This window comes from Nicotiana tabacum, chromosome 5, assembly GCF_000715075.1.
Source record: "Nicotiana tabacum cultivar K326 chromosome 5, ASM71507v2, whole genome shotgun sequence".
NCBI classification, from domain to species: Eukaryota; Viridiplantae; Streptophyta; class Magnoliopsida; order Solanales; family Solanaceae; genus Nicotiana; species Nicotiana tabacum.
Window position 1 is genome coordinate 17680388 of NC_134084.1, and position 13519 is coordinate 17693906.

Below are 13519 nucleotides of genomic sequence, written 5' to 3' on the forward strand. Positions count from 1 at the left end.
CCTCGAAGAAATCCCTTATATTACATATTCACTCGAAATTGCGCGTACGCATAATTCGAATTGCTTTTATTGGTATAATCAGATTACGTGAACGTATCCCTAATTACACCAAATATTCTTAATGATATTATGAATTTTTCACAAAATTATTTGTTATATCTACACATTTTATATGAAAATACTGAGAAATTCATATTCAAGGGATGTCTTTGAATTCTTTTAAAAGAAATTCACAATTTATTAAATGTTGCCCGTCGATTATAATTTCCGGATATAAATTATATTCAGCCCAACTATTCAAGTTCAAAGAAAAAAATAAAAATATGATTCTAGCAACTACAACATATATATGCCAAAGGATGAATTGTATATGAAATTAACAAACATGATTTATGAAGGGAAGAAGTATTTTTGAACAATTTTTTCATTATTTAATTAGTGCAAATCTTATTTCTAATTGTCATTGATATAAAGTGTTGCAATTTGTATATCTCATCTTATTCTCATATACTTGCTTTTAATCTAATAGGCCTAATTATTTATTTAAGATGGTAAATAGACATCAATTTGATAAGAAAGGGAATTATAAATCGATTAATAATATTGCCTTACATGCAACATAGTTGTATGTCTAAAACATTCATAGCATTTTAACATCATAATGAGATACATCAACTCATAATCCCTTAATGGTTATATATATACCTATTATCACGCCATATATGAACGTATAACTCACATCATTCAATCCATAACTAAATCAGGTAAAACTAGCAATATAGTTTTTGACATTTTTATATTACTCTTTATTCAACTATCAACATCTAACCTTAATCCACAACCAAACAATCGAAATACACTAACCATGCAATTTCTTGATATTTCAGAATACTCTATACCTGACTAACAATGTCATAGGACTTAACTAATAGCCAACTTCATGCCATGTTCCCTATCTTAACAATTCAATCATAACTATACTTTAATGAAAATTTAGAATGGAAAACATTATTACAAAGTTTTACATGAATTTCAAATAAAGACAATTAACTCATAACTATCAAATTGAATTCACTACTAGTTAACTAACATGAAACAAAAAATGAAGTTTAAACTAATGAACTTGAACAAATGAAAAATAGAATTTTTGCAATTCAAGCTTCATTGATTTGTCATGCTGAATCTTTTTTCCAACATAGAATTTAAGAGATAAGTACCTGGAAATGAAGGTAGAAAAAGTAAGTTTTCAGCAGTTGCAGCAGTAACAAAATCAGCAGAATAGCAGTCTTTCCACAGACTTAAACAATAATGAGACCCGAGAAACCCAGATGCACAGTAATAGTATTTTAAAGAAAACTTCAGATTTTAATTGAACTATGGATTCAAATAAATCCGAACAGATTCAACAAAGGGATAATATTTCAGATTTTAGTTTCTTTTCTGTTTCAAATTCCTGTTTTTTTTTTCTGTTTCTGATTTTTCTGTTTCTTCTTTCTTCCAATCTGATTTTTCCCTTCTCGGATTTCTGTTTCTCTCAAATGTATATGTATTTCTGTGTGTATTTTCTATGCTTTAGAAATCAGTCTCTCTTTTCTTTCTTTTTCTTTCCTCTCTTTTCTTTCTTTTTCTCTGATCTTTTTTCTTTCTTCAATCTCCTAAAGTCTGCCCCTAAAAGTCTATCCAGCTCCCTGTATTTATACAGGGCTGGTCCTATCTTTTTTAAGTGCTTCTTGGACCCTTTTCTCCTTTTAAAATCAGAAAGTTTTCCATTAAAATTGCTTTTGAATACTTTAAATCTAAGTGCTCTTATCCTGATTTTTCAGCAGCCCCATTATCCTTTGTTCCCCATTATTACTTAAATTATAGCCACTATCATTCCATTATAAGCACACTATCACATTACCCTACTGTTTCAATCCAAAATAAACCTGAAATACTACTGTATTTACAGCCTTTAAACTAAAGTCAGAATCTGTTACAAAACAGATTTTAAAGTCTGTTTTAACAGTTATAACCATTCCTAGGATTAACCTCCTAATACAATTGTATTTAACCAACCTTTGTAAATTCGAATTCAAAACTAACATCACAACAATATTATACTGAATTCAGCCTAATAGTTCAACTGAATTTCAACATTGGACGAAAAATTAAACAAACACAGGAGCATTGTCAATATGCTGACAATGCCATGTTCAAAAAAACAATATATACACATCATACATTTTAATTTACTGATTTGTAAACAAACATGATTTAATTGACGAGTATTAATCAGTTGACTATTTACAACATTTGTCCATAATCAGTCTAAAATAATAGAAACAGACTATTTCAATCAGCATTATCATAAATGAGAATTCATATTATAACTAATCGACGAACTTAATCGAGTCGATTACTTACATTGTAAATAATCACAACCAACAGAAATAGTTTCATATTTGATCATATAGACGGGCATGAGACAAAGATGACAGAATTAATCAAATAAAATCATGAAAAATTAACAGGCTATTAAGACAAACAACAATACACGTAGAATACACAAAAGAAATAGAAAAATACCTCTGAATCTTCAAACTTCATACGGACTCGAACTCAACTTGGATTCGGACTTTGTTTGAAATCAAACAGACCTTAGTCGAAGTATTTTCCACTGAAAATACTTCGACTAAGGTCGATTAAACCTCAATCTTTATTTAATTTGGGCAGAATCCAAAAGTCTGGTATTTCTAGGTTTTTTTGAAGATTCGATTTGGGACTTAACCATTTCTGGTCAGATTCGAGGGGGACCAAATACGACACAAGGGTGAGGGTAACCTAGGGGTCATTTGGTGTCAATTTAGAACAGATCTGAGTTTGTTCTTGTTTGGTCCGAATCTTCAAAAGAAGATTCGAGAAGCTCGGAAGTGATTCGAGCCAAACAAACAACAGATCCATACCTAGGGTGGTTAGGGGAAGCTATGGTGTTATTTTGGAAGCCATTGGAAAGGTTGGAGTTTTCAGACCCACCTTCGATTTAGTATTCGAAGAGTTGGGGTCTGATTCGAAGAAAACTAAGGTCAGATCTGTGTAGAAGATGTTCAGGGGGTTCTAGGGTGTTATTTTGGTGACCGGCGGCGTTGATGCCGCCGGGTTTCAGGCGGTGGGATCCTAGGGCGGCTAGGGTTAGGGGTGAGTTTCGGAAGGGATGATGAACAGGGAAGGAGGGGGGTGTTTGGCTAGGGGCCAGGGTAGGGATTTGGGATTTATATAGGGGGAAGGTGAATTGATACTAACCGTTAGATCAAGTAGAATGAAGGGCCAGGATCAGTTCATTAAACCAAACGATGTCGTTTGGTTTAATGCCAGGGTCGGCTGAGTCGGGTCAATGGGTCGGGTTACGGGTTACGGGTAAGGGGGTGAGATCTTAACCGTTGGTTGGATTTGATCCAACGGTCCCTGAGAAACTACGACCAAACGCTGTCGTTTTGGCTCGTCTGGATTGGACCGGACTTGGGGCTGCCTGGATTGGGCTAGGGGGGGGGGTAATTTGGTTTTGGGCCTGGATTTTAATCCAGGTCCGATTTTCACATTCTATTTTATTTTATTTTATTTTTTATTTCAATTTTCTAATTTAAATTCCTAAATTTAATTATAAAACAATTTTAACTTCTAGACAATATTAATCACTTTATAACAACTGTTCAACATACAGACAAAACATTAATCACATAGTGGAATATTTAAAATAGAACAAAAATGCATATTTTTGTGTTTTTATTTTGAATTAATGCATAATTAAATCCTAGATATGCATGCAACATGTATTTTATTTTATTTTTCATTTTATTAGGACAACGTAAATATTTACGGACATAAAACAAATATTTAACAAACACCACGCAAATTCACAAGTTGCATACTAACAGAAATTTATTTTATTTTTGATTTATTTTTGGAGTAGTTTTCGTAAGGCAAAAATAACGTGCTCACAACTATAACTACAATTTATCTATAATTTCTGCAATATGTCTTCTTCTTCTTCTTCTTCTTCTTCTTCTTCTTCTTCGAGTTTCAATCTGAAATTCAGCCAAAACCAAGTCTAAATCTTCACCAAAACCCCTCAAAATTGAGATATAAACTCCAAAATATATTCCCAATTATTTACAACAACACCCAATCAAAACAAATAATGATTTTTGAAAACCCAAATTTGAATTCAAAACTTCAAAGCTTTTTAATGGCTATCAATGGTGGAATTGTTGCTCTCTTATCTCTTTGAAGGTTTGTTCTTCTTCATTGAGAAAATTTGAAGCTGAAGGTAAATGTGTGTATGAACTTTGAAGATTTGACTTCAATTTTGATGAACTTCCACTAGAGTAAAATGGGGAACCAACTTTGTTAAAGGGTTTCTTCAATTTTCTTTGAATTTAGAGGGAGAATTTGGTTTCAGAAGATGGAAAATAGTAAAAAGAACGTGGGTATGGGTAAAACGTAGGTGGGACTGAGGGGTTAGGAGAGAGAAACGTGCAGATTCCTTTAATTAAGGAGTAAAAAATGTACAATTAATTATACCCTTAATTAATTATGGTATAGAATTGGTAATTTGGTATACTAAGTGTAATTAAGTCAAACCTTAAACATTGAGGATAATAAGGTTTACTATGTGGCATAGTAATGTAAAAATTCTTTCGAAAAAATCAAAGGTTCCACAAAAAAATATAGCGTCGTTAGTTTTACTTCCCTTTGGGCTTTGACTCCCCTCGAAATTTGGATTAACCCTCCCACAAAATCCACCATTTATGATAAAATCCGCCGAGAAAATAGTACTTTTAGTCCCTTAGTTATTGCAATATTGTGGTTTTGGTCCCTGTGTTAAGTGGCTAATCACATTAAACCTTTAATTAATATAACCGAGTGATTTTAGTCCTTTAAACCAGAAAATTAATTTTAAAAAATTTAAACTAACAATATTTTATAAAGTTGAACTTTTTATTAAGTTTTTAAAATTAATACATGTTCTTCTTTTTAAACTAATAGAGAGTTAAAAACTTAATAGAAAATTTAACTTAACATGGACGAGAGAGTGGTAGAAGTATTTTCCTCTAACTAATTAAATATTGCTCTTTCAAAATCTCTCCCGTAAGAAAGATGAAAAGTTGAAGAAACTAATTTTTAACTTTTTGTTAGTTTAAAAAGAAGAGACAACAATAACAACAACAACAACTCAGTATAATTCTACTAGTGGGGTATGAGGAGGGTAGTGTGTACGCAAACCTTACCCCTACCCTGGGGCAGAGAGCCTATTTTCAAATAGACCCTCGGCATCCTTAACTCCAAGAACTCCCTACCTTGCTCTTGGGGTGACTCGAACTCACAACCTCTTGGTTGGAAATGAGGATATTAATTTAATTTTCTATTAGTTTAAAATTTAAAAATTTCACAGAAAGTTTAACTTAATAAAATATTGTTAGTTTATTTTTTTTTAAATTAATATTTTGTATTTTTAAATAAAATACTATTAAGTTTTAACTTTCTGTTAGTCTAAAGGACTAAAATTACACGGTTATATTAATTAAAGGCTTAATGTGCTTAGCCAAATAACACAGGGATCTAAACCACAATATTACAATACTATTAAGTTTTAACTTTCTGTTAGTCTAAAGGACTAAAATTACACGGTTATATTAATTAAAGGCTTAATGTGCTTAGCCAAATAACACAGGGATCTAAACCACTTCCGACGACTGTAAAATATTTCATTTATGCTGATCTTTGCCTTCCTTTGTCCTCTTTGCCTTGCTTTGTTCCTTTGTCCTCTTACACCATTTCTCTCAACTTTTTCGTTGGGATTCTTGAAAATTTTGTCTTTGTTGAATGTGTCGTATGATGTCTTTTTATTGGTTTACACAGTCCACTGAATTGGAAAAGCTGCCTTTGCTGTCAGTAAATTCCACTAAAAATCATACCTTTCAAGTTTATCATACCTTTCAAGTTTAACTTACCAAATTATTGCGTCCCAATGAACAGAAGTTACACCTTTCAGTATGTTATTCACAAAAAAACAGAGTTAAACAAGAGATATATACTTGGCTTCCATGAAAATCCCTCCAAAGAAACCTCATTTTTTCAAACCAATTCTGCCTGGTTTCAAGAATGGTCTTGTGAGTATGATATGCATTTCATCTTTTCTTTTGTTTATTATATGCGTGTATGACACAGAGCTAAAAGCACGGCCGGATTTAGAACGAAAATTATGGAACTCATCAGTCTTTTATAAAATTAGATATTTTATGTATATATTTTTTAAAATTGGTCCACCTAATATATTTTTTCCTCCTTTTTCTGAATAATGCACTCATATACTAGAAATTTTAAATCCGCCTCCGAGTAAAAAGCCCCTAGAAAATAAAAAGCATGGTCCATATGAACAATTTTTAATTGTTTATTGTTTGCATGTATGATAGTTAGTACAATTTCCTGCCCAAAAGTTTGGGAAAAGGCTAATCTAAGTTTATATTGTACTTCAGAAAATTCCTGTTGGTTTCTTGAAGTATCTAAAGGGACATGACCATATTGAAAATGCAATATTGAGAAGGGATGGTAAGAAGTGGTTGGTCAAGCTGAATGACTATCGATTCGAAGCGGGTTGGTCTGATTTTGCAGAACATCATGATTTGCAATTGGGAGATATGTTGGTGTTCAGACATGAAGGAAATATGGAGTTTGAGGTTGTTATATTCGATTCAAGTCATTGTGATAGAGAATATGTAGAGTATCTGCAACAACAAGAAGAAGCCAATAATGTTGAATTCAAAGGTAAGATCTTTACAGCTTGTTTGGATGTTTATTATCCGTCGTATCATAATTTTGCATTTTACATTCTACTGTGGATACAATGTTTGGATAAATTGTATGTTTGTTGTGGTTTAGTAACATCTTTATTGTTTGAATTCAAAGGTAAGATCTTAGTGTCCATTAGTGTATACTTGATGAATATGCAAATGAATTCTTTTAGTCTTAAAATTAGAGTTTAATTTTTGTTTAAAAGTTAGCCAAAAGAGGGGGTGGATGTTTACACGTTACTCAACTATAAGGGATCGTTTGGTACATGGGGTAAGAATGATAATCTAGGAAGAAAGTTTGGGATTAACTTAATCCCATGTTTGGTTTGAGGTATTAGCTAATCCGGGATAACTATTACACTAAAAGGGTGGGATTAGCTATCCCATATATAGCAGGTGGATAACTAACCCCGTGGGATATCCCACCAGTATACCAAACGACTCCTATAATGGTAACTCTCTTTTGTCATGCTATGATGTCTTGGCATGGATTTGCTTATAATTAACAATATAACAGACAAAGCAAAGCCCTGCATTCTGTCATCAAGCCAGGATTTTCCCAATGCAGAAGCTGCTAGTCACAGCCCTTTTAGTCAATCTCAGTTTGTATACACTGCTAAACCATATGCCTGTCAAACAGTTACTTTGTAAGTCTCCAAACTCATTTCCCTATAACCCTTCAAGAATCCTTTTTTTTCCTCTTTTTTTTTCTTCAGTCGGAGTTATTTATGGTGAAAATGTGATGCATAAGTGATGAAATGTGCAAATTATTATAAATGATTTCAGCGTATTCCTACTCAATTTGCATTGGCAAATGGTCTCACCAACAAGAATTGTGGTTTAATTATTAGAGACGAAAAACAAAGGTCATGGAATTTAAGGCTAACTACCTACGGTTCTCAAGTCTATCTTGGAGGTAGATGGCGTGAATTCCATGCCGCAAATGACTTAAAGGTGGGAGATCATATGATTTTTAAGGTTGTTACTGATGGAGAAAACCAATCTGGAAATTTTGTCGTAAATTCTCTTATTTAAGCAACCTCTTAGGAGTATTTTTTATGATCGAAGTTTCATCATAAGTTTTCTGATTTAAGCAACCTCTTAATTTTTATACGATCCTTTTACTTTGTTATATACTCCAGAATCCTACCAATTAAACTCTGCTGCAGTGTATTATCCTTTCTCTGTGTATTATCCTTTCTCTGTTGGCTTGGCATTGAATTTCTTCATTTCTTTTGTAAGTTGAGGGACAGTGGCGATTTAGAATATGTTGTAACTTTTATTAATGTATGCATTGACAGCATAATGCAGTTAATACAGCTCTACTTGTTCTGGAATCTTGTCAAACTAAATTTTAAATCATTAAACTTCATTTTTGTTACACCATTCTTGCTTTTTTAGCCGTTTCCTTATTATTTGGAAACCTTATGTAATATGATCTTGCTTTTATCTTAATTGTAACACTTACTCATTACGTTCTCTTTCTTTTGCTATTTTCTTTCTTTATAAGGAGCAACAAACATTAGGAAAAAGCCCTCAAACATGATTCCTCTCAATGCACAAGTATCTACTCCAACTTCCGGTGACGATGATCCTCCGTATTTTGTTGCAATCATTAAACCTTATTGCATCAGCAAGCCAGTTTTGGTAAGTGATTTGAACTGATTTTGTTGGAGTTTAAGTTAATTATACACACTAACAGTGTAAAGAAAGCGTAATTTAACTTATTATAGCAGGCTATTCTCTATTTTCTTGGTTACAACATTTACCTGTTATTGTAGGCAACTTAACCTAATGGTGTAAAATTTATACACTATCAGTTCACAGAACTTAAACGCTTTTGATTGTTGTCCTTTTCTTTTTCTTCTTTTGGTGATGACTGAACTTGTTCTACATATTTGAATAACTTTTATGGCAGTATTTTCCACGACATTTTGCAAAGTCAAGTGGGTTGATGAATAGAAAGTGTGAGATGATTCTGAAAGATGAAGCACAGAGATCTTGGTCAGTACGATTAGGGCCGCTAGCGGGTAGACGTCATTTTGGAATTACAAGTGGATGGGCAAAATTCAGAGCAGCAAAAGGTCTCCAAGTTGGAGATGCTTACAAATTTGAACTCATCAAGAATGAGAAAATACCTATAGCTCACTTCCATTGTAAGTGTTCTTCCAATTTTATTATATTTTTGTCGAGCTTAGATTGTTGCTATTATTTTTCTGGCATTTGTTGTTGATATTGCTTGTTATTATTATTTCTTTTCATCTTCCTTTAGCTGAGGGACTATCAGAAACAACCTCTCTACTTTCGTAGGGTAGGGGTAAGGTCTGCATATACACCACCCTCCCTGGACCCCACTTGTGGGATTCCACTAGTTTTTTTTTGTTGTTGTTGGTATTGTTGTTGTTGTCTTGTCGAGTTTAAGTTCTATGAATTGACGCTGTAAAAGAATATTCACACAATCAGGTCGGTAATTGCAAATTGATTTTTACAGTTTCATGGCTTCTATTTAATGTTTCTCATAATTGTGTTATTATTTCTTGCAAATAGTTATTTTAAAAGGTATTTACATGTTTGCTATAGTGTGAAATTATGTAACATTACTAAGGATGTTATATTGAAAACATTGTAATGGGCCTCCCTAGCTGATGTTGTAACAACTTTCATGGTAATATATGTTGCAGGCAGATATTCTGGAATAGGGGAGGAACATTGAAGCAACTTGACTTTTGGTTAATTTTGTTGATCCAATATATGTGCATAACCTCAAAAAGTATGTATAATGTTTTCTTATAAAAATTTCCATGTAAGGTAAGTAAATGTCTGAAAACTACTACTCCTAAAAAGACTTGGAAGTAATGACTGGCCTAGCCAGCTTTTGTTCCAGGTCCCAATTACTCAGTAATAGTATGTCTTGGTTCTGGTTGTATAAACTATGTGGAATATTTGCGCTGTATGACTTTTTCTTTAAGGTTGCTCTTTAAAGTTTGTCCTTATAGTCTAGTGTGCTAAATTTCATCTTTAAAAGTAATTTGGCTGAATTTTTCTTTTTACCGACAGATATAAACCACTGAGTCTACAACATACATACAGCTTCTGTTCAATTCTCTATGAACTAAGTGATTAGAATAAATTTCAGTTAAAATGTTAATACTAGTTTCCTTTTTTGTGACAACGAGGCATTGATCTCTATATTGGGATAAAATTTGAGCAGTATTTTCCATTGGCTGTTGCAAAATCAACTGGCTTGATGAATAGACACTGTGAGATGATTCTCATAGATGAAAAACATACATCATGGTCAGTGTGGCTAGGGCCGATAGGACATCACTTTGGAGTTAAAAAGGGATTGCCACAGTTCATGAAAGCAAATGGTCTTCAAGTAGGAGACGTATAAGTTTGAACTTATAAACAATGGCACAATTGTTTTAGGTCATCACTTGTTTTAAAATGAATTCTACTTTTCGAGGTCTTAAAAAGCTCTTTTAGCATCACCTCGATTTGCGCGCGCAGTCCGGGTGTGTAGCCGGAGAGCCTATATGTGAAAATCTGTGAAAAATGATAAATTTTGACTATAAAATGAATTAATTTGACTTCGGTCAACGTTTTGGGTAAACGAACCCGGACCCGTGATTTGACGGTCCCGGAGGGTCCGTAGGAAAATATGAGACTTGGGCGTATGCCCGGAATCGAATTCCGAGGTCCCAAGCCCGAGAAATGAATTTTTGAAAGAAATTGTTTTATGAAATTGTTTAAAAGATTTGGAAATGAATTTTGATTAGAGCATGTTGGTATTAGGCCCGTAGTTTGGTTCCGGCGCCCGGTACAAGTCTTATATATGATATAAGATAGATCTGTGAAGTTTGGTAAGAAACAGAGTCCGTTTGACGTGATTCGGACCTTAATTGGAAAATTGGATATTTAAGAAGTTTTGATAAATTTCTTTGATATTGAGGTCTAATTCGATGCTTCTGATGTTATTTTGGTGATATGAGTACACGAATAAGTCCGTGGGATGTTTTTGAGGTTGTGTGTATATTTGGTTTGGAGCCCCGAGGGCTCGGGTGAGTTTTGGATAGGCCACGGAGTGCATTTTGAACTTAGAAAAATTGCAGGTTTTCAGTTAAGCCTGGATCGCAAATGCGAGACCTCCATCGCAAATGCGAAAATGGGACCTGGGCAGGCCTGATCGCAAATGTGACCAATTGGCTCGCAAATGCTAAAGGCCAGTCGCAAATGCGACGTTTATGATCGCAAATGCGAAATTCCCCTAATCAGCCTTGGGTCGCAAATGCGACCCTGTCTTCGCAATTCCCAAGTCGCAAATGCGAACCCTGTTTCGCAATTCCCAAGCCAGTAGAGGTTGCGAACCCCTGTTCGCATTTCCCATACCTTGGACCTGCAACCTGCAACTTTATACTTAGGCGATTTTAAACCCATTTTTCATATCTTTTCAAAACACAAACTCCTTTGGGTGATTTTCCAAGAACAACTCTTCTTCCAAATCGATTTTAAGTTAAATTTTACTCATTTCCTTCAATCATTAACATCTTTTAACATGATTTCAACTTAAAATCAATGATTTTCATGGGGAAATTGAGTGTTTTGGGTAGAACCTAGGTTTTTCAAAAATTGGGGATTTGGACCTCGATTTGAGGCCCTATTTCAAAACAAATTATATATTTGGGTTCGTGGGGAATGGATAATCGGGTTTTGGTTCGAACCTTGGGTTTTGGCCATGTGGGCCTAGGGGCGATTTTTGACTTTTTGGGTAAAACTTTAGAAAACTCATTTTCATGCATTGGGGTTGATTCATTTAGCGTTTATTGATGTAATTAAGTAACTTGTGACTAGATACAAGCGAATTGGTGGTGGAATCAATGGGTAAAGCTATAGTTGAATCGTGAATTGTGTTCGTGACATCGAGGTAAGTGTTTGGTCTAACCTTAGCTTGAGGGATTAGGAGTTGTGTCCTAGTTGCTATTTGCTTCTTGTTGAGTACGACGTATAGGCATGGTGACGAGTATCTATACGTTGGTGTCAAGCATGCCCGTGAGTTTTATATTGTGATTTTCCTGACTTCGTTGTATTATCCATGCTTTAGAGGTGATTTCTATTTGTTGTGAAAAGTTTGTGGAAGGAATTGTGACCTTTGAACATCGAGGAGCATTGGCTCAAGTTATATTATGAATTGTGTAAATATATGAGTTGATTGAACCCTTTGGAGCATTGGCTCAAGTGGTAAAGTGAGTTGTGAAGTAAAAGTAAATAAGAGAAAGAAGTCATTAAATTGTTCCCTTGCCGGGATATTGTTGCTTTATTGGTTATCTCCCTTGCCGGGATGTTGATATTATTGATGTTGCTCCCTTGCCGGGATTCCTATTATAATCTTGTTTATTCCCTTGCCGCGAGATTCCTATTATAATCTTGTTTATTCCCTTGCCGGGATTCCTATTATAATCTTGTTTATTCCCTTGCCCCATTGTTTGTGATTGTTGTTTGGGTGAGGAAGAGTATTAAAACACAAAGGGTGATGTCGTGTATTGCTTGTTTTTGTGAGGAAAGAGTGTAAAGCACGAAGGGTGATGCCGTGTATTGTTTGTTTTGTGAGGAAAGAGTGTAAAGTACGAAGGGTGATGCCGTGCTGCACGATGTACCATTCCGTGCCGATTATATTGATTATATGGTGAGGAAAGAGAGTAAAAGCACGAAGGGTGATGCCATGTACATTTTTATTATATGATTGCTTTGGTGAGGACGAAGGGTGATGCCGTGCATTTGTTGATTTTTGATTATTCGTTGATATCCGAGTTATGCTGTTCTTTCATTACTTGATGTCTTTCTATTCGGAATTGTTATCTCCCCCACACCATGCTCCCCCTCCCATATTGACTGATTAATTCTGTATTTCTTTTCCGCTGTATATATATTTGAACTGCACATGTTTATTTAGTAGTCTGGTCCTAGCCTCGTCACTACTTCGCCGAGGTTAGGCTGGACACTTACCAGCACATGTGGTCGGTTGTGCTGATACTACACTCTGCACCATGTGCAAATGCCGGAGCAGCTTTTGGACCGTAGTGTGGAGGCTACCTTCAGTCCATGCGGAGATCCAAGGTAGACCTGCAGGCGTCCGTAGGCCCTGGCGTCTCCCTCTATCCCTACTTTCCTGTTTCATTTTCCTTACAGTCAGAAACAATGTATTATTATTTCTTCAGACTTTGTATGTAGTAAATCTTAGACCGTCTGTGACACTGTGACACCAGGTTTTGGGTAGTTGAGACTTAAGTAATTGTAATAGACGCAGATGTCAGATGTTTAATTGTTATCTTCCGCTTAATTATTTAAGGTTCCGCAGTTTTTCATGTTATCGCCTTACAACAACAACAACATCCGCTTATTTATGTAAAGTTCCACTGTTTTCATGTTATCGCCTTATATTTGTTAAAAAGAAGTAATTTGATAATGAAGTAAGTAGTTAAGGATTGACTTGCCTAGCTCTCATTAGTAGGCGCCATCACGACTCCCGAGGATGGGAAATTCGGGTCGTGACAACAATACCGATAGCGCATGTCCATTGTGAGTATTTCTTTATCTCCTTTTGAGTTTCATGACCATCCTGTATGTTAGTATATATGTTGTTGTTTTTCCTCTTTGTCCCTTCAATTATTAGAATATGGAAGTTGGAACCA

The 13519-nt window shown here is 34.6% G+C and overlaps 1 protein-coding gene across 1 annotated transcript; it reads left to right on the top strand.

Annotated features, from left to right (window-relative positions):
- Window positions 1–5705: 5705 nt before the first annotated feature.
- LOC107787750 (B3 domain-containing protein REM10) lies at window positions 5706–9798 on the top strand. The gene is made up of 5 exons (XM_016609364.2): window positions 5706–6149; window positions 6516–6804; window positions 8341–8477; window positions 8749–8986; window positions 9512–9798. The coding sequence occupies exons 1-5, from the start codon at window positions 6084–6086 to the stop codon at window positions 9541–9543; spliced, it is 762 nt and encodes a 253-aa protein (XP_016464850.1). The 5' UTR covers window positions 5706–6083; the 3' UTR covers window positions 9544–9798.
- Window positions 9799–13519: the final 3721 nt, after the last annotated feature.

Excerpts from the sequence above, each read along its gene's own strand:
- LOC107787750 (XM_016609364.2), top strand. The coding sequence starts at position 6,084 with ATGAAAATCCCTCCAAAGAAACCTCATTTTTTCAAACCAATTCTGCCT. Across the intron at positions 6,150-6,515 it reads CTGGTTTCAAGAATGGTCTT|AAAATTCCTGTTGGTTTCTT; the intron begins GTGAGTATGATA and ends ATTGTACTTCAG. Across the intron at positions 8,987-9,511 it reads ACCTATAGCTCACTTCCATT|GCAGATATTCTGGAATAGGG; the intron begins GTAAGTGTTCTT and ends TATATGTTGCAG.